Here is an 18,060-nt window from a genome sequence, read left to right on the forward strand (position 1 = left end):
CTTTGTTTTCTGGCTTCTTGCTAATTCAAGTTGACCAGGATGTGTTTTTTGTGCATAAGAGAGACAACTGTGAAGACTACGGCTGCATGGCATAGGGAAGTTCACCATGCAGCTCCCAGCCAGCAACACAGACTGTCGTCTATTCAGCTTTCAGAGTGTCTGAGTGTATTCTCTGGTGGAATTACCTTACAACAGCAGAGGTTAGGAGAAGTCCCAGGTGTCAGATCACCTAGAACTGGAGTTATGGATGTTTTTGAACAGATATGGATGCTGGGAACTCCCAGTCCCCTGTAAGAGCAGCCAGTGCCCTTAACCACTGAGCCACCTCTCCAGCCCCCTTTAAGGATCCGATGCTGCCTTCTCCTATTGCTGACTCTATGAATAAAGCACAATTTAGAAGATTCCATCCTTGTCCCTGGTCACTGGCAAGTATCACTAACTTTCGTGCTCCAGTTATATAGCCTAGTGTTAGCTGTCTGCCCCCACCCTGGGGGTGGAGGGTATCATGGGTTGAGAAACAGCAGCAGCCTCTTTCTGGATCCTGGAGAACCATCCCTCGGTTTTACCTAGCAAATTGAATTGATTTGTATTGACTTTATTTTGGCTTGAGGCACTTTGAACTTTTTTTTATTTTTATTTTTGGCTCTGACAGGGTTTCACTATATAGCCCTAGCTGTCTTGAAACTCACTGTGTAGAGCAAATTAACCTGGAACTCACAAGAGATCCATTTGCATCTGCCTCCCAAGTGTTGGGAATAAAGTTGTGAGCCACTACACCTAGATGGACTATGGTATTTATTTATTGGCCTGTCTGTCTATATGTCTGCTTATCTATCTATCTATCTATCTATCTATCTATCTATCTATCTATCTATCTATCTATCTATCTATATCTATCTATCTATCTATGGTTTTTCAAGACAGGGTTTCTCTGTGTAGCTTTGGCTGTCCTGGAACTCACTCTGTAGACTAGACTGGCCTCCAACTCAGAAATCTGCCTGCCTCTGCCTCCTAAGTGCTGGGATTAAAGGCGTGCCACCACAGCCAGGCTTGGACTATGATTTTTAAATGCTGCCTGTTCTAGTCTGTTCTCATTCCCAGGTTGTGGTGTTTTGGGATATCTGCCAGAGAAGACTACTCAGACACGAGTTTAAGCTAATAAAAAGTCTTTATTAGCAACTGGGTGTTCAGGATCACAGTGTAGTCTAGTCCCTGGCCTTTCCCAGGTGAGCTTTTAAACACAAAAACCATATGCTGGGTTGACACATTTCAGTTAGCATGGACAGTTAGCTAGAAGCAGAGCTACCGAAGCCAACAAGCAAGGTTAGTACATGTAGAGACTTTCCTGGAACTATGAACTTTGACAAAACTGTGGTCTTTGTTTTTGTTTTGCCTGGTTGGTGCTGTCTCTGATCTGAGTTGTAGGCCAGAATGGTACTTGCATCATGGTATCAGGTCTGGGGGCTGTAAAAATGGTTTAATTGGCCTCTGATTTTAAAATTCCTTTCTGTTTTGTTTTGTCCTGTCAGATCTCTGACTGAGAAGGGAGGTACCACAATTCCCATTCCTGGTAAGAGTCCCCTGGGTCACATTCAGCAAATACGTCTAACTGTCCTTGTGTCTGTATGAACAAAATAAGCCCTTACTGTCTGTCTCCGGCTTCGGAGAGGCAATGCCTTTTGCATCACACCGGCATTTTTTTCCTCCTGTATGCTTCCCTGTTTTGTATGAAGCTTGTTGTCCAAGGTCATGAGAAATGTTACCTTGGCCAGCTCTTGCTGCAGTGTAACACAGAGACTCCCAGATAGGTGTGAGACAAAGAATAAAATGTGTGAAGAATCCTTTTAAAACTCTGGGCAACAGTAGCATCTGCCTCACATCTGCCACACACAGAAAACTTTAACAGTATGTGGACATGTGATCTTAATTTGTTATATTATGAGTGTGATTTGTGTCCAACTGACTCATAATAAATTGTTGAGCTTACTATGCTGCTATTCTATATTATTACAATAATGTATACATATTATATGAACTATATATAGTATATAGCTTTATATTATATAATCAATATATATTAATGTATTTCATATATGTATATATATTTATACTTTATCTATGGTTAGCCAAATGGAAAAGGTAAAGGTGAGAATAAAATTAGGGCCTAAGCATATCACATAAGGTCCAAGTCAAACCTCATTTAGTTTGGTTCATATTTACAGTGATTCAGACCATGGCCTCCTGGCCCTGCTGCCTTGGGTCTGTGTGGTGACAGAACACCGTGATACAAATTCATGGCCTCAGGTCATGAGGAATGGAGTCAGGTCTCAGTAGGTGATGGCCTCTAGCCATAAAGAATTGTCTCAGCCTTTCTATTCTGTTCCACCTGCAGAAACAACATGCCCAGGTATCAAAAAACAACCCACCCTGCTCCCAGTCAAACCACAAAAATAGCTGTAGCTTCCTGGTAGTTGTGCAGGCATGTGTGTGCGTGTGTGTATGTGTGTGTGTGTGTGTGTGTGTGTGTGTGTGTGTGTGTCCCCTAGCCCTTCTAAATGCACTCTGTTGTGTCAGTGGCTATAGAAGGGTACCTGGCAGCATTCCTCAGAAAACAGGTAGAAACCTGCCAAAAGGAGCCACTTCTGTAGCCTTCCCTTGCCTTTGGCTGTATCTGTGGCCACACTCTCCCCCAAGGCTCTTCTGCTCCCTAGTAACACGTATCTCATGAATAGGATTCTCTCATACCAGACTCTTGACCCTTCTCATTGCCCACACTCTGCTAGCTCCCAGGCTGCTCCAGCTTCCAGCTCCTCCACCTTCACAGCTACTCAGCTTCCAGCTCCCCCACCTCCACAGCTACTCCTCTCTTTCAATGGCGAGGTCCCTCCACACCACTTTTCCCTCTGCTCCAGAGAGATGGAGAGATAGCTCTAGCGGTGGCTAGTCTACTCCCCTCCTGTCCCTCTCCCCCAGAGGTAGCCATGGCTACTCTGGACTCTTCCAGATGCCTCTCATAGGCTTTCTTTCATATCTACAATAGAAACCTTCTTCCCATGAGCAGGCATTTCAATGGAGTTACTTTATAACTTCTCTTATGTGCTCAACCTTCATCCCTCAGAAAGCTTGGGGCCTTTCGCCTGTCCCATGAAATCAGCCTCAGCCTCTTGAGACCCAGTCTGTTACTCTGCCTCACTTTTCTTACAGAGGACGCCCCTCATGGCTACACAGGGCCTCCATTTAGAGCCCTGCTGTGCACCCTCTCCAGCTTCCCTCTCTGCACTCACTCCTGACTTCCCCCAACACTGAGCTTGCTATGCACAAGTTCATCCTGCTGCTCTCTACGGAGGACTCCTGTCTGCCGAGCCTGGCTAGTTCTCATCACTTTTCAGGCTCAGCTCACAGTTCCATGTACTTAAAAAAAAAAAAAAAATCCAGCCAGGTAGTGGTGATACATGCCTTTAATCCCAGCATTCACGTGTCAGAGGCAGACAGATCTCTGACTTTGAGACCAGCCAGGTCTATGGAGCAAGGACAGCCAGGGATACACAGAGAAACCCTGTGTGGGGAAAAAAAATTCCTCTTTATCAGACAAGATTGTTGTGAGTTTCACTGAATTACATAATCTTTGGTTTTGAAATTTGAAAAACTGTTATGTTATGAAACTTTTGTTTTCCTAGTTCCTTTTTTGCATATGTATTATGTACATGGTTGTGCGTGTTTCCATATGTGTATGGGTGCACATGAACTTTGACCCAGTGCCTTGCAAACACTTGCAAGCAGCCAGCTGTTTGTTCCAGAAATCCTCGAGTCTCCAAGTCCTGAGTACTGGGAACACAGAGTTGACATTTATGTGGATGATGGTGACCTGAGGACTAGTCTCATTCCTGGCAGGCAAACACTTTACCTATTGAGCCATCTCTCAGCCCCCTTTTCTTTTTTCCAAGACTGCCTTTGCTGTGTTACCCATTGTCAAACCACCTGGATAGTTTGTGTTTCTCCCCAGAGCTTTGGGCTGCTCTCAGCCTTAGCCAGCTGCTTTCTGCAATGGCCATGGTTAATACAGAGACTCAGAAGTGCCCACGGGCTGAGGGTGAGTGACTGTGAGTGCTCAGCCAGAGATGGGACTCCTCCCCCACCAGCAAGTTTCAGGAAACAGCTCAGGAAGTGAGCACAGGAAAGAATGTAAGAGGCACAGGATGAGGAAGAGAGCTGTGAAATTATGTCTCCTGGGTATGGCATGTCTGCCGTACACACAAGCCCGACTGCTGTACACACAGGCTCACAGCAGCTGTGGTGATCTGCACCAGATCAAGCCAGTTCAATGTCTATCATGGATGGGGGAGGGGAGCCGCTGGCTCAGGAGCTACTGGCAGTCATTGGCTGCTGTGGAGGAGAGAGTTACTTCTCCTTAGGTATGGTCACTTGTGAGTTGCCCATGTCCCGGTAGATGGTCCCATACACATGCACATATGGGTACCATTAATTGGGCTCAGATGGGATACATACATGTGTGCATGCATGTATGCATGAATACATACATACATATATAATGCAGACATGAAATTTAGAGGAAGATATGCTATATGGGGCAAAAGCAGACTGGAAGAGGCCCGAATATGATGAAGATATATTATATACAGCAGTAGTTTTCAACCTTTCTATTGCAGGTTTCTACAACCTTTTAATACAGTTCCTCATGCTGTAGTGACCCCCTGTAGAATTATTTTGTTGCTACTTCATAACTATTTTCTCTGTGTAGCCCTGGCTGTCCTGGAACTCACTCTGTAGACCAGGCTGGCCTCAAACTCAGAAATCTGTCTGTCTCTGCCTCCCAAGTGCTGGGATTAAAGGCATGCACCAGCACTACCCAGCCATCATAACTATTTTTGACTCTGTTTTGAATTGTAATGTTAAATATCTGGTATGCAACCCCTGAAGGGGGTGTAACCCACAGGTTGAGAACCAAAGACAGACAAGAACTAACACAAAGTACATAAAGAGATCTTTCAGGTTCATAGCTCAGTGAGAATGTCCTGCTCTCACCAAGGACCTGAGTTCAGTTCCCAGTACCCACATCATGTGTAAATCCAGCTCCGAGATCTCAGATACCATCTCTTCTGACAACAATGTTGTCATGTGCGCATGCACACACACAGAGATTCAGACAGACAGACAGACACCTCCCCACCCCAACCCCACACATGCACACACTTAGTTGAAAATAAAATTTTTACAAAAAAAATTTAAGAAATCTTTCCCATTACAAGACCAGGAATATATTCTCCTGAAATTTATTTGGTTGGAATAGAGCATCAAAAGTTCAAGGCTCCCCTGCCTGCCCTGCTTTCATCCCTCCCTCCCTCCTTCCTTCCCTCCTTCCTTCCTTTCTTTCCTGGATTGCGTTGGCTATTTTCATATCCTCAGTCATAAACTCTAAAGGAAATAAGAAATGAATAATACTTAGGCTTGTTTCCTGTTTATTATTAAAGTGATTTTCACAAGTGTTTAATTACATGCATTTAATTACAAAGCTTTGAATATCTGAGCAGCTGGAAGGCAAATGAGGTTATGTGGATGTTGGTCACTGCATTCGGACTGCCACCCAGTGTCTGGACAGACTGTGACTGTGTGGGGCGTAGGAGGGTATCCATCTCTTGAGCAGAGTGGATGGCTTTTGGATGCACATGGCTCTGACCTTGGCATAGCTTGTGGCTTCTGACAGATCTGCTTAAAAGCCCAGCTGCTTCCTGTCTGTGCTGACAGACGCTGTGCCTCTCTCGCGTGCAGGGCTCAGGGCCCCTGGGTCTTTGCAGGCAGTGTAGGTGGTGGTGACAGTTCATGTCTGGACGGTGACTGGCCTGGATGGACCCGGATGCTTTCATCCTTTCTCTGAATGTGTGTTAGGAAAGCTGGGATGTTACCAAAAGGATGTAACTCTTCTAGCTCCTCCCTCTCCATTTTGGGTATGTTACTTGGTCTCACAGAGTACAGGCTGGGGAGGCCTGCAGCCAGCAGAGGGCGTACCCTTGGGGGCTGTCTAAAGGCGCTGGGGGAGAACACAGGCTAGACCACATCACCTGGACCCTGAAGAATCCTCCATCTGGTACCTTGACAGAAGTTTTGATTCCTGCTCCCCACCCCCCGCTGTAAAGATTTATTTATTTACTATATGTAAGTACACTGTAGCTATCTTCAGACGCACCAGAAGAGGGCATCAGATCTCATTACAGATGGTTGTGAGCCACCATGTGGTTGTTGGGATTTGAACTCAAGACCTCCGGAAGAGCAGTCAGTGAGTGCTCTTACCAGCTGAGCCATCTCTGCAGCCCAAGTTTTGGCTTCTTAAGTCCTGCCCTGAAGAGGAGCTCTTTGTGCCATCTCTACGTTTTTGCTCATAAGTCATTCGGCCTCAGTCTGCATGGCCTCAGCCAGGCCCTGCCTGCTTGAGCAGAAAGGCTGACCTATCGCTCGGTGCATCTTTGGTGAAGTCAAGTAAATGCTAGCCAGGCCAGTGGCCCTTTCCAGGCTGGCCCCAGTGCAAGGAGAAAGCAGCAGCTCTCCTATCCTCTGGGTGGTGCAGCGGAGGAGCAGAAGGCTGCTGTGCCAGGTAGCTTGTTTGTGATCTTGTTGCTCCCCAGTTAGTCTTCCTACAAGGCTGGCAAACAGTGGGTACCCAGGGAATGTTTGCTGAGTGACACAACTCATTTTAGGCCCGTATATTTCTGCTGAGGGGTGGGATGGAGGGAGGTGCTCACTATTGGATACACAGTTTCTACGTTTCAGTAGATCCAGCCAGAGGTGGGCATGCGGGCTCCCTAGTAAAGCTTTTGAACCAGGACTTCTGGACATGTATTTAGGTTCTATTTCATCTGTGTGTTCCAAACTAAAAGATGTCAGGAGGGGAAGGGTGGCCCAGGTCTCTACCGTGGGCTGTGGTGTGCACTTGAGTACGTGACTTCTCAAAGCAGGAAGGCAGTTAGAAAAGGCTGTCTTGGGGGAGCCAGGGCTTGGGTCACCACCGGTAGCCAGTGTGACAGGAGTTGGGGGCCACCGGTAGTACCCGCTGATTGTGCTGCCTGAGATTTGGGGATGGAGCCAGGGTGAGAAGGGTGGTGGAGCCATAGCCACTAGGCTCTGTAACCAGTATAAGTGGCGAGGATGATTAGAAAGGTCCATTTGGAGTGGGAGATGATGTACCCCACAATTGCCACCAACAGTGGAGGGCTGGGCTGACCACTGACCCTCAGGGTGGGTCACTCTCCTTCCTCATGCAGGCACCTTCAAGATGAGTGCTGGAGGTGCCAGGAGCACAGGGAGGCCTTCTGGATGCTCTGCTGGACGCCTTCAATTCCAGGTCCCATGTGAGGACCATCTCCTGGAACCCAGGCAACAATTTGGCTTCCCTCTCACCTCCATAAAGGTCTTCAGGTTGTCTGGGTGTGAAGCTCTACCAGGAGGGGGACCATGCACAATGACACTGGAAGGACACAACCCCCAACCCTCTCAGACTTGGCCAGGTACCAGGGTTTGGGCGGTTATTTGAGTGGGGTGTGTGTGTAGTGAGAGCTACAAAAGGACTTGACTATGACACTGAGGGGCCTAGTCTGCACAATCTGCTCCTACCCAGGGGGACACTGGGCATGATGTGGCCATAGTGGGGCTGAGCATTCTGGAGAGAGGACATAGTTGGGTTTGTTAATGGGTACTCAGGTGGCTACCGCCAAAAGCCACTCAGGAGTTGTAGGCAGGATGTAAGGTGAACCTGAGAACACTTTCTGATGTTTTCTGTTTTTCTAGAAGAGTTAAAAAACGAAACCTGAAGCCCTTAAGTGGGTAAATTTGATATGTCAACTTAACCGGCCAGGGCTGAGCCCCCAAATACTTGTCGTGGTGTGGTAGGGCAGTGAACTGTGGTGTCCTGGAGGAGATTGATTAGCATAAGGATCTGGAGCTAGTGAAGAGCAGATCCTCACCTATTCTCTTCTTCAGTAGAGTGGTGGGGGTGGGAAGCAAAATTGGAGGGAGGGCAAATTCACCACTGGACCTGCGCCAGGCAATCCACACAGCGCTCCTGGCTCAGGCCTTCAGACTGGCTACACGGATGCCCAGGGTCTCTGGTTTGAATACTGCTGCCTCTCCTGTTTGCCAATTGGCAGATGACACATTGTATCACTTCTTGGCCACCATAACTTTTAAGCTGATTCCTGTAATTCCTTCTGAGTGTGCTGTCATGCGTGTCCTTGTCTGCTTTGTTTTCCCTGGAGAGGGTGAGCGTTGCTGGCATCATGCTGCAGGACTGAGAATGAACAGTGGTCCAACCGAGGGGTAAGAGAGAGCTTCACCCCAGTACAGCTGGGCCACAGGGCTTGTGAACTGCAGAGGCAGTGGGCTCAGACCCTGACCCTCCTTCCACCAGATGCAGAAAGTCCACCTGCTACACTCCACCAAAGAGTGATGGGCCCTGGTAATCCCTTCTGCCTCATGGACCCATGTGGCAGCCATAGCTTCTCCCTGAGTTCCAAGCCTGTGTTCAGATGTGTGGTGCCCTGTCATCGAGCTGTCATTTTCCAGGCCCCAGCTTGCCCGCTCACACATCTTCAGTCTTCAGTGAGCCCCATGTGTTTCCTGAAACAGTCCACGTCAGCCATCAGGCTGGGCTGGAGACCAGGAAACCTTGGAGTTCATTCTGGATTCTCCCATGTTCCTCCAAGTTCTAATATCCATTCATTTGAAAGATACAGACCAGCTTCTGCGTGTATCTGACAGCTGGCAGCAAGCCATCTGAGGCACAGGCAAGGCCTCTGTGTGAGGGGGTGGCTCCCCTGCCGGTGGGATGCCGTGGAGCCTGGGTGTACAAGGGCTCCTCTCTTTATGAGGCTGCGAAGCATTAGGAGGCTCCCAACAGCCTCTGCCTGGGAGGCCTCCTCTCCTGGGTCTTGCTTTCTCCTCCTGTTGCAGTAAAGAGTGGGGGCCGCTCAGGAGACAGCCTGCACATCCCTGAGGGAGGTGACCTGCAGGTACAGTGCAGAGTCAGTGAGCGCTAGTACCCAAAGGGGGTGGAGGATGCTTTCGGCTGTGTTCTGTTGAGGGAAGTGATGTTGCTTGTGAAGCCCCACCCCACCCCCATCAATGCTTCAACACAACACCTAGTCCAGTCTCTAACAAGTCACACTCCGCAGCATGTTCAAGCATATCTGTGTTCTCCCCAGGCCTGCGGGGGTGGGTGGGAGGGAGGGTTGGCCTCCCTCACTTGGAGGTGGCAAGTGCTGAGAGGCACCGTTTAATCTTAATGGGGGTGGGCAGCAAGGGGCAGGGTGGGAGGGCCGGGCAGGGAAGTGTTTGGCAACAGTGGTTAGTATTACGGTTGCTGGAGAGACCCCCTTCTAAAATACCCACCCACATAGAGAAGTGTATATATTTAATATTTATATATATAGATATAGAACTTCTTTAGATGTTCTATTAAGGCGAAGCACAAGCATGTGTACTCCTCTCCTGGAGGACCTGTTCCATCTCTCACAGAGTCCCTTGAGCTCCATGACCCGGTGTCCCATGCCTGTGGCCGGAGGAGCTGTGGCGGGGTGTGTTGGTTCCGCAGGCACTGGCACAGTCTTATCAACCCACCACACACCCCTCCTGCCCTGGCCTGGCCCCTGTGTGGGTGACAATGGCCCATGCTTTCCAGAGCCCGCAGGGAGCTGGCCACACTCCTCTCTCCCCACACATCAAGCCAAGGGCACAGTAGTCCTGCTCCCCACACAGTGGGTACAGTGTGTCCCAGCCCAGGTAGACCCCACTGGGGTGGTTCAGGAGGGAATACTCTAGGTGTCTCGGGAAATAGAGGCAGAGGGTGGGTGAAGGCTTTCTGAAGCAGTGTTTCCACACAGGTGCGGCAGACCCACCAAGGGGTCTGTGCTGGGTCTAGGCCTTCCACGGGGGTGGTACAGGCCAGAGGCAGGTGTCATGGGTTTCTCACGGCAGCCTGGAGGCCCATGGAGCCTCCTTTCAGCTCCTGCTGTGGAGGGAAGGCACACTCCCCTCCCACTTGGCTCCCACTGTCCCCATGCAGGACAGCTGGCTGGTTATTTGTAGGGCCGCAGGAACCGAGACACTTTGGAACGGAGAAGTTTGATAAAGGACCGGGGGAACATCTCCTTTGACTCCTGGGCTGTGTATTTGAAGTAGTTTTGTGGGTGTGCCAACACGTCAAAGAGGGCCTTGATCAGCTTCTTGTCCTGCAAGACATGGGGACACCGTGGGACAAAGCGCTGGCAGTGGACCTGGTTCCTACCTAAACCAATGGCGGCTCCAGGAGGAACCGGGAGCCTGAGGGCGGCTGGCCAGCCTTGTGTCTGTCAAACCCTCACCGCACCCCAGCGCCATCTGGTGGAATAGAAGGCACGGTGACCGCTGAACAGGGGTGCGCCAGGGGCGTGTGGCCTCTTTTTCTGTTCTCCCTAGGCTGAGAGAGCTACTGCCATCCAGAGGATGAGCCAGGGTTCACCATATCAAAGCTTGGTCCCCAGCACTGGTTTCACTCAGTGAGAGCCAGATCCTCTGAGCCTTGGGATAGTGTCTCTGTGTGACAGTCACAGTTTGCCCTCTATGATGTGGTGTCCTGCTTCTCAGGGCAGTGGGCAGGATGCAGAGGAAGAAGTCCAAGCCCAATGGCAGTGATTTTTAAGGCACTGCCCATTGAGCCACCCACATTCCACAGATGGGAGAGCCCAAGCACCTCTCAGTCCGGGTCCCCATCTCCCAGGCAGCTTGTTGCAAACCTCATGGACTGGAGTGGGGGGGCATACAGTCTAGGTCCAGTCCTAGGTAAGGATCTTTGATCTAACCCTCCTCCCCAAACCCCGTCCCTTCTCCAGGGGTCAGGAGTCAGGGCAAGAGCAGGGATGGCCCTGACCATTCTCCCAGAACCACAGGGATTCCCTTCCAAACCACTCACTTTCAAAATCTCCTGATGGTTCTCCGAGGCATACAAGCGCCCATCGCGCACGATGTCTTCTATTAGCTGCTGGTAGTCCTCTGGGAGCCGGCCAGCAGGGAGAGGGAAGGTGGAGGGAGCTTGAGACCTTATACCTCCCCCCTCTGCCCTCCCCAGCTCCCTGGACCCGCCTTGGACAGCTGGTAATGGCTGGATGAAGCTGTGTCTCTTGGCCTTTGCTCTAGGGTCCCCTCCACCTGCTTTGTCCTCCTGGTGACTTTGCTGTCCCTATTTAACCTCGAAAACCCTGGTGGGGCAGAGCCTTCTGTGAAGTCTACAGACAGTACCCATGGCCCCTTCCTCTCACCTGTACCCTTAGACCTCTTGGGCTTCCGCATTGCTTAGCCCTCAGTTCTCTCTCTCTGGGTTTGTGCTCTGTCAGAGGCAGGGATGCGCAACTCATTTCTGAGTTCCCAAGCCAGGCCTTGGCTGGCACAGAGCGGGCTGTGACAAGATGCTGGGGCCTTACCGTCATAGGTAACGTAGGGCACTTGAAACCCTTTGCCACTGTTGGCTTCGTTGGATTTGAACTGGATCCAGAGTTTGCGGGAGCGGGAGGTAAAGGCGATGGGCCGCTCGTAGGTCTGGCACGTCTCATAGGTGGTGACTGATGTGGGTGAGGCTGTAGAGATGCGGGCCTTTGTAACACCACCCCAGGCCTACAGCTCACTGCAGCTTACTGCCTTAGGCTGCTCACCTCCCCCACCTCATCAACCCCCTGCACCAGAACATCCAGCTCTGCTGGCCCTCCCTGGCTTGCCCTTGACCTGTTGCCTCAACTTTCTGAGGCCTGTTTCCACTTCCTGCCTGAAGCCTCCCTGCTTCTTCTTCTTCTTCTTCTTCTTCTTCTTCTTCTTCTTCTTCTTCTTCTTCTTCTTCTTCTTCTTCTTCTTCTTCTTCTTCTTCTTCTTCTTTTTTTTTTTTTTTTTTTTTTTGAGACAGGGTTTCTCTGTGTAGCCCTGGCTGTCCTGGAACTCACTCTGTAGACCAGGCTGGCCTCGAACTCAGAAATCGCCTGCCACTTTAATCCCAAGTGCTGGGATTAAAAGTGTGCGTCACCACCGCCCGGCATCCCTGCTGCTTCTTGCCTCCAGCCTTATTCCTGTTAGTCTGTTGAACTCCCCTTATGGTCTCTCTATCTCTCCCGGGCTCATGGCTCCTCTATGACAGGGTCAGGAGACCGGCTCAGGCAGGTAGGTATAGGAGATGAGGCAGCAAGGACCAAGGCTACTAGAAACTCAGGCTCAGAAAGTTGTCTCACCTGGGGCTGAGTGACAAGGGTTAAACTCTGAGCTGCCTCTCTGACCCTCACAAGGGCATTGCCTGTGGGTAGTCCGTGGGCTAGTGATGAGAGTGGATGGAGGAGGGGGTCCCAGGCTAGGCTCTGACCAGCTGGGCAGGGCCCTCACTCCTTCTGGCTGTAACCCTCCATTTGTACACCGTGGCTTTCTGGCCTGTCAGCTAACCAACAGTAATATATGTGTGAGGTCACAGAGCCACACGAGGACTTGCTGAGCTGCCTTCTTTTCTCTGTCTTTCTACCCACAGATGGTCTAGCTCCACATCAACTATGTAGTTTTGTGCCTGTTTGGGTCTCTAGCCTTCTCTCTAAATATTCTGGCTCCCAGTTCACTCCTATGGGTACCCACCACCCAATGACAGTAAAGTCTCTGGTCAGAATACTGAGGATAGGCCAGGTCCCCATAGGCGTTCAGTTCCTTCCTGGGTTTGTCCCTGTCATGGCCTGAACTTTCCTCTACCCCTGCTGAAGGCTGGATCTCTGTTTATCACACTCCATCCTTCCCTCACCTGACAGGGTGCATAGCTAGGGCTCCAGGAAGGGCTAGCCCAGGCATATATCTATGTGTGTCTGGATGGCCCTTGGCTCCTGCAAGCCTCTGAGGGAAGTGTGAAGCCTATTGGGTAGGAGGGCGCTTCCAGGGTCTCATCTGAGGTATGGTGGCATAAGGTATGGAGGGAACACTGCAGCCGGCAGGGCGCTGGAAGAGACTGGCTGATAAATTGAGACCACAATTGACTAGGTCCAGATTCCTGTCTCAGGGTAGCCCTAAGCCTTCATGACCTTTCCCTAGAGTTCTGTATGGCTCGGCTCTTAGACCTGGCCCAGGTGAACTTCTATCCTACCTCATGGGGACCTTGGAGCCACTTGTCTGCTCTTACTGTCCCAGCCCCAAACCCAGAACGTACCACTCTTCCTCATGACGAGGACATCGCCACACTCATCCTCGATGGGTAGGAAGATCTCAGGGACCACGATGAGGATCCTGCGCTTGGGGGGAGGCGCGATGTGCCACACGCACTCTGCATTGGCTGGGTAGTCTCCAGGGTAGTTGGGGGACTCAATATAGCCTGTGTAGTCACCAAGTTCGCCACCACAGTGCTGGTCTGTGGGTTTCATGGGCAAGGGACTTTGTCAGGCTGGCTGCATGGGTGTTCTAGCCTTTGAAGGCATTAGAAGTGTCAGGCAAGGCCAGTCCTGGAATTCCCTCTGTAGACCAAGCTGGCCTTGAACTCATAGAGACCCCCCCCCTTGTCTCTGTCTCCCAAGTGCTAGGATTAAAGGTATGTGCCACCACTGCCTGGTTGGTTCCTAGTTTTTAACTTACAGTTTTAGCTCTTCCAAGGTAACTGAATGTAAATAGTAAATATTGGTCAATTTCCTGTGCATTTTTCACTTCCAAGTTTCTGAGACCTGGGTATGGTGGCTCATGCCTTTAAACCAAGCACAGGCAAAGAAAGGTAGAAGGGCAAAGGCAGATAGCTCTCTGAGTTCTTGGCCAGCCTACGCAGCGAGACTCTATCTAAAATAAATAAGTTTCTGAGGAATGGTTCTGTCTCCAATATTCTAGAATCCTCTCTCACATCTGGCTTCCCCAACTTTACTCATTAAAACATATATTTTTAAAATTTATTTTTAAAAATTTTTTTCCAGTTGAATACAATATTTAGTTCATCTTTAAAACGAAGTGGCTGAGGGTGCCTCCTCTTTTGTATGCCACAGGGGGTAACATGGCAAGGTTGGGGACAGGCCTGGACAAAGGACTGACCAGACCATCAACCTTTTAAGGCATCTAGGGGTCTCTAGATATGACCAGCAGTCAGGAAGGAAAGTGTGAAAACTTAGAAACTCTGAGAAACAGCTGAGCATTGCTGGTGCACACCTTTAGTCTCAGCACTCTGGAGGCAGAGGCAGGAGGATCATTGTGACTTCAAGGCCAGCCTGGTCTACATAGCTAGTTCTAGGCCCGCCAGGGTTACGTAGAAAGATCCTGCATAGAGAGACTCTCAAAAGAAAAAATAAATAACAGCAGCAGAAAAAAAAAAACTCCCAGAAGTTGAGTAAAAGCCCCAATTTAGTATCCTTTTATACCCCAAGACTGCTGAGCCAAGATCTGGGGGCTGGTAGGAAAGGTCAAGCTGTCTGCAGCAATGTTTTTTTTTTTTTTTGGAACCCAAGTCCCTCAGATACCTACAAGGCCCTGCAGGTTCTCCTCCAGCCCTTCCACAATGGTCAGGTCCCCATTTTCCCTTGCTTTCTGGCATTTATATGGTGCCAAGTGATGGTTTAGGTAGTGATGGCTTCTAGAGCTGAAGGTGGGCACTGGGAGGCTGCCTCATAGCCTGCAACCTATAGGTACAAAGCCTGCTTTTTTCTCTGGGTACCCAGACATTAGAGCAGGGTCTGGCCTGGGCTAAGGCTCAGGTCGTGTCAAGCATGTATAGGGAATTACGAACTGTGGCGTGCTCACATTTATTGTACAGTGGGCAGAGCATGGACTGCCCCACCTTGCCAGGGGCCAGTGGTCTCCTCTCAGAAAGTGCTATCAGGTCTCACTTGCTCCCTCCCCCATTGCCCAGCATTCCCAGCTTCTGTGGGAGTGACACTTACTCTTGCAATGTGTGACGTTGGTGGAACCATCAAAATCCGTGCTGGTATTGCCCGGACAGGAGATGCAATGGTTCTGGCCAAACTCAGGCTGATAGGTGCCCACAGGACAGCGGATGCACCGGTGGGTGGTGGTATTGTAGTGGTGGCCAGGAGAGCAATGTACTGCAGAGGGACATGTGGGTGGGGTGCTGGTGGGCAAGGGCAGAGGAGCCCCTGTGCTCTCAAGACCCTCCTCACCAAAAGGCCTCTCTGATCTGTCTCACCATCATGGGGTAAGCGAGCCCAAGCTGTATGCCTCATGGTGAGGGTGAGGAAGAGCTTTTGGGGAGGAAGCTCTTCACGTCAAGGACGCGTGGGACTCCAGCCCTACAGCGACTATGTGAGGACCAGACTTACCTGAGGGGTGCAGTGGGAGGGTGACAAGGTGGAGGGGGTCAGGGCAGGAAGGGAGGGGAGGTGGAGAACTACACCTGACACCTCCAAGTGAACAGGCAGTGGAGCAAAGATGGGACTTGAGAACTCTGTTCCTGGAACTGAGTGGGAGGTGACACAGGGTAGCCCGAGTGTCAGGGGACCCTCTGCCTGTGGCATTGACGGCCCAGCCTTGACTGGCAGCACACAGAGTCACAGAGGGCCAGCAGGGCAGGGGATGGAGAGGGAAGGGTCAGAGAGTGAGTGAAGCAGGGTTGGTCTGGGTACATTAGAGAGAGAAAGCCTAGTATTTCTGCTTTGGTGGGGCCCCTCTGCCACTGCCTGTCTATACATCCTCCCCATATCTCCCATCATCCTCTCTTCCTCTCCTTCTCCTCCTAGAAGCCCCCCTACTCCCTTGAGGTGCTGGTATCCCCCCACCCTTTTGACACTCCCAGTGCACAGCAGGCTTGAGTCTGGCCTCTGTCTCTTTCGGGTGTGTGACATGGTACCAGTAACTCCATGCTCCCTGCTGGAGTCTCTAGACCCCTCTTGTGGAGCAGAAAGTGGTATGAGGGAATGTGTCCCTGAGTAGCTGGCCCCTTACCTTTGGCCTCACAGTCCTGGAAAGAGGCGGTACCGGTGTGTTTGGTGAGCAGCCCACCTCCACAGGGGAAGCAGCCTGTTCGCCCAGGCTCGGGCTGGTACGTGCCCACAGGGCAGGCCTGGCAAGGCTTGAACCCATCCGCTGAGAAGTAGCCTGGAGAGCACTGGCCTGGAAGTCAGAAGTCACGGCTCAGGTAGGGGAGAGGCACTGAAGCTACTAAGATAGGAGGCCCTGCCCTCCCTGGAAAAGGTACCCTGGGCAACTTGGGTTGGATCTGTAGGCCCTGCGTCTTGAGGCTGACAGTTGTTTACTATGTGGCTTTGCCAGCCTGGCCTCCCGTCTCAGCAGCAGCACTGGCTGGGGCTAAGTAAGGAGCAAGGGCCCTCACTGTCAAGCCAGGGTGCAGAGGAGGGGGTGTTCACACCCCAGCTTCCCAGGGGCAGGTCTTAGGTGCTGACAGAAGGAACAGCCTAGGGTTCTAGGCTGATGTTGTCTGAGCTGTCAGCTGGACAGGCCAGAAGAGGGGGAAGAGGGAGGGTCGGGTCTCTGAGAACCAAGGGCCTGGCTGGGACAAAGAGAAACCACAGGAAAGCCACCCCGAGCTCGGCGCTTCCACAGAAATGTGGGTGCAGGTGTTCCAATATGGAGTGGGTTTAATGCCCCCTTGATCCGGTCTCTGAGATTCTTAGCTCCCATCCAAGCGGAGACTTTCCCCTCCCATGGCTCTCCTGTGCTTTCATGGCCACCATTGTCCTGGGAAATCCCAGGGTTGGACTCTGGGTGGGCTCTCTTGTGCCTTGGAGAAGGCTTGGAGGTCTCCGCTCCTCACCCACCCTCCTGGACACTATCCCTTTCCAAGGTGGAGCCCTTGGTGTGCATGCTCTAGAGTGAGGCCAGTATGGCCCAGTGGGAGAGTCCAGTGGGAAACTCTGGGCCATGCTGCAGAAGGGGCTGAGCTGGTAAATGGCAGGGCTGGGTGATAATACAACTGCCCCTGGTAAGCTGAAAACTGGCTTGTCAGCCACCAACAGGGCAAACAGCATGCTAGGTTCTTTATGTAGAGAGAGCTCTGGCTGAAGTCGATATCCTGACTTGGGTGGAGCATCTCACAGAGCGTGGAGTGTCATTTAAGTGCTCATGTTTTTCTGTCACAGGCCACACCTTAGTCTGTCAATGATTGTATATACATGCTGGAAGGCCTTTCTTGCACATGGTGACTATGTGGAAACTGTGTCTTTGGAAAGGGCAGAGCTCCAGACAAGGTTACAGGTTATAATTACACATGGAATCTGCTTTTAACTCAGAGAGCCTTGTGAGGGGCTGATGGACCCTGTCTGGAACTTATCTCCACCCAAACCCCTCCCTCCAGGTGGGCCACACTCGCCTCCACATTCGGATACGTTGCGGGCACCAGCCAGACCCAGTCCTTCGCTGCTGGGGCATGGCGTGCAGCTGAGCTGGCCTTCCATGTCCTGGTAGGTTCCCGACACACAAGGCATGCATTGGCCTGGCTCACCACTGAAGTAGGTACCAGGAGCACACGGTACTGCGGAGACAGAGCAGACAGATATGGGTCAGGGGCCATCCCCCGTGTGCAGATAGGACACAACCCTTATCCCTGAAGCTCTAAGAGTCTATCCAGAAGAGCAGAGAGCACCCAGGTGGCAGGCATGTATCAGGGCCTTATAGGCTACACCCTGCTGCTCTTCCTTAGAGCATTCTGCACAGCCCTTCCCCACAGCTGGGCTCTGGGCTCCATCTGGGCTTCTGCATCTCTGACCTACACCCCACTCTCAGCCTGACTTTTTGGTTTCATCCAGCATCCCTGTCTTGCCACGTCCACTCGTTTACTCCAGTAAAGTCTGCGTGTCAGGCGGAGACATGCGACTTCAAAGGGAGTTTGTGCCTCCTGGGTATTCAGCTAGTCACTGGCATCTCCTAACTTAGATGTGTTCCAGATTAGTCTTTCCAATACTCAACATGCCTTCTTATTCAGGCATAAAGGTGCCCCAAGAAATGATTCTTAAATAGTTAATACTAAGATTAAACATTGTTCCCTGACCAGCACAGGGTTCCAATATATCCTAATTTATTACCAAGCTGTCGTTAGCTTGGAATTTCTCACAAGGAAACTGCCTT

At 51.0% G+C, this 18,060-nt stretch overlaps 1 protein-coding gene across 3 annotated transcripts in view; it reads right to left on the minus strand.

Moving 5' to 3' along the window:
* Positions 1-5,460: 5,460 nt before the first annotated feature.
* The window catches only part of Scube1 (signal peptide, CUB domain and EGF like domain containing 1), a 127,162-nt gene continuing 114,562 nt past the window's right edge, over positions 5,461-18,060 (minus strand). For all 3 annotated transcript variants that reach the window (XM_031351199.1, XM_031351191.1, XM_031351183.1), the window contains 7 exons: positions 17,306-17,467; positions 15,922-16,089; positions 14,904-15,065; positions 13,202-13,399; positions 11,463-11,615; positions 10,955-11,034; positions 5,461-10,235 (listed from right to left, as the gene is read on the minus strand). In XM_031351199.1, the coding sequence (XP_031207059.1) occupies positions 10,083-10,235; positions 10,955-11,034; positions 11,463-11,615; positions 13,202-13,399; positions 14,904-15,065; positions 15,922-16,089; positions 17,306-17,467 (1,076 nt within the window). In that variant the 3' untranslated portion in view covers positions 5,461-10,082. The remainder of the gene's footprint in view (positions 10,236-10,954; positions 11,035-11,462; positions 11,616-13,201; positions 13,400-14,903; positions 15,066-15,921; positions 16,090-17,305; positions 17,468-18,060) is intronic.

Source organism: Mastomys coucha, unplaced genomic scaffold (genome assembly GCF_008632895.1).
Source record: "Mastomys coucha isolate ucsf_1 unplaced genomic scaffold, UCSF_Mcou_1 pScaffold11, whole genome shotgun sequence".
NCBI classification, from domain to species: Eukaryota; Metazoa; Chordata; class Mammalia; order Rodentia; family Muridae; genus Mastomys; species Mastomys coucha.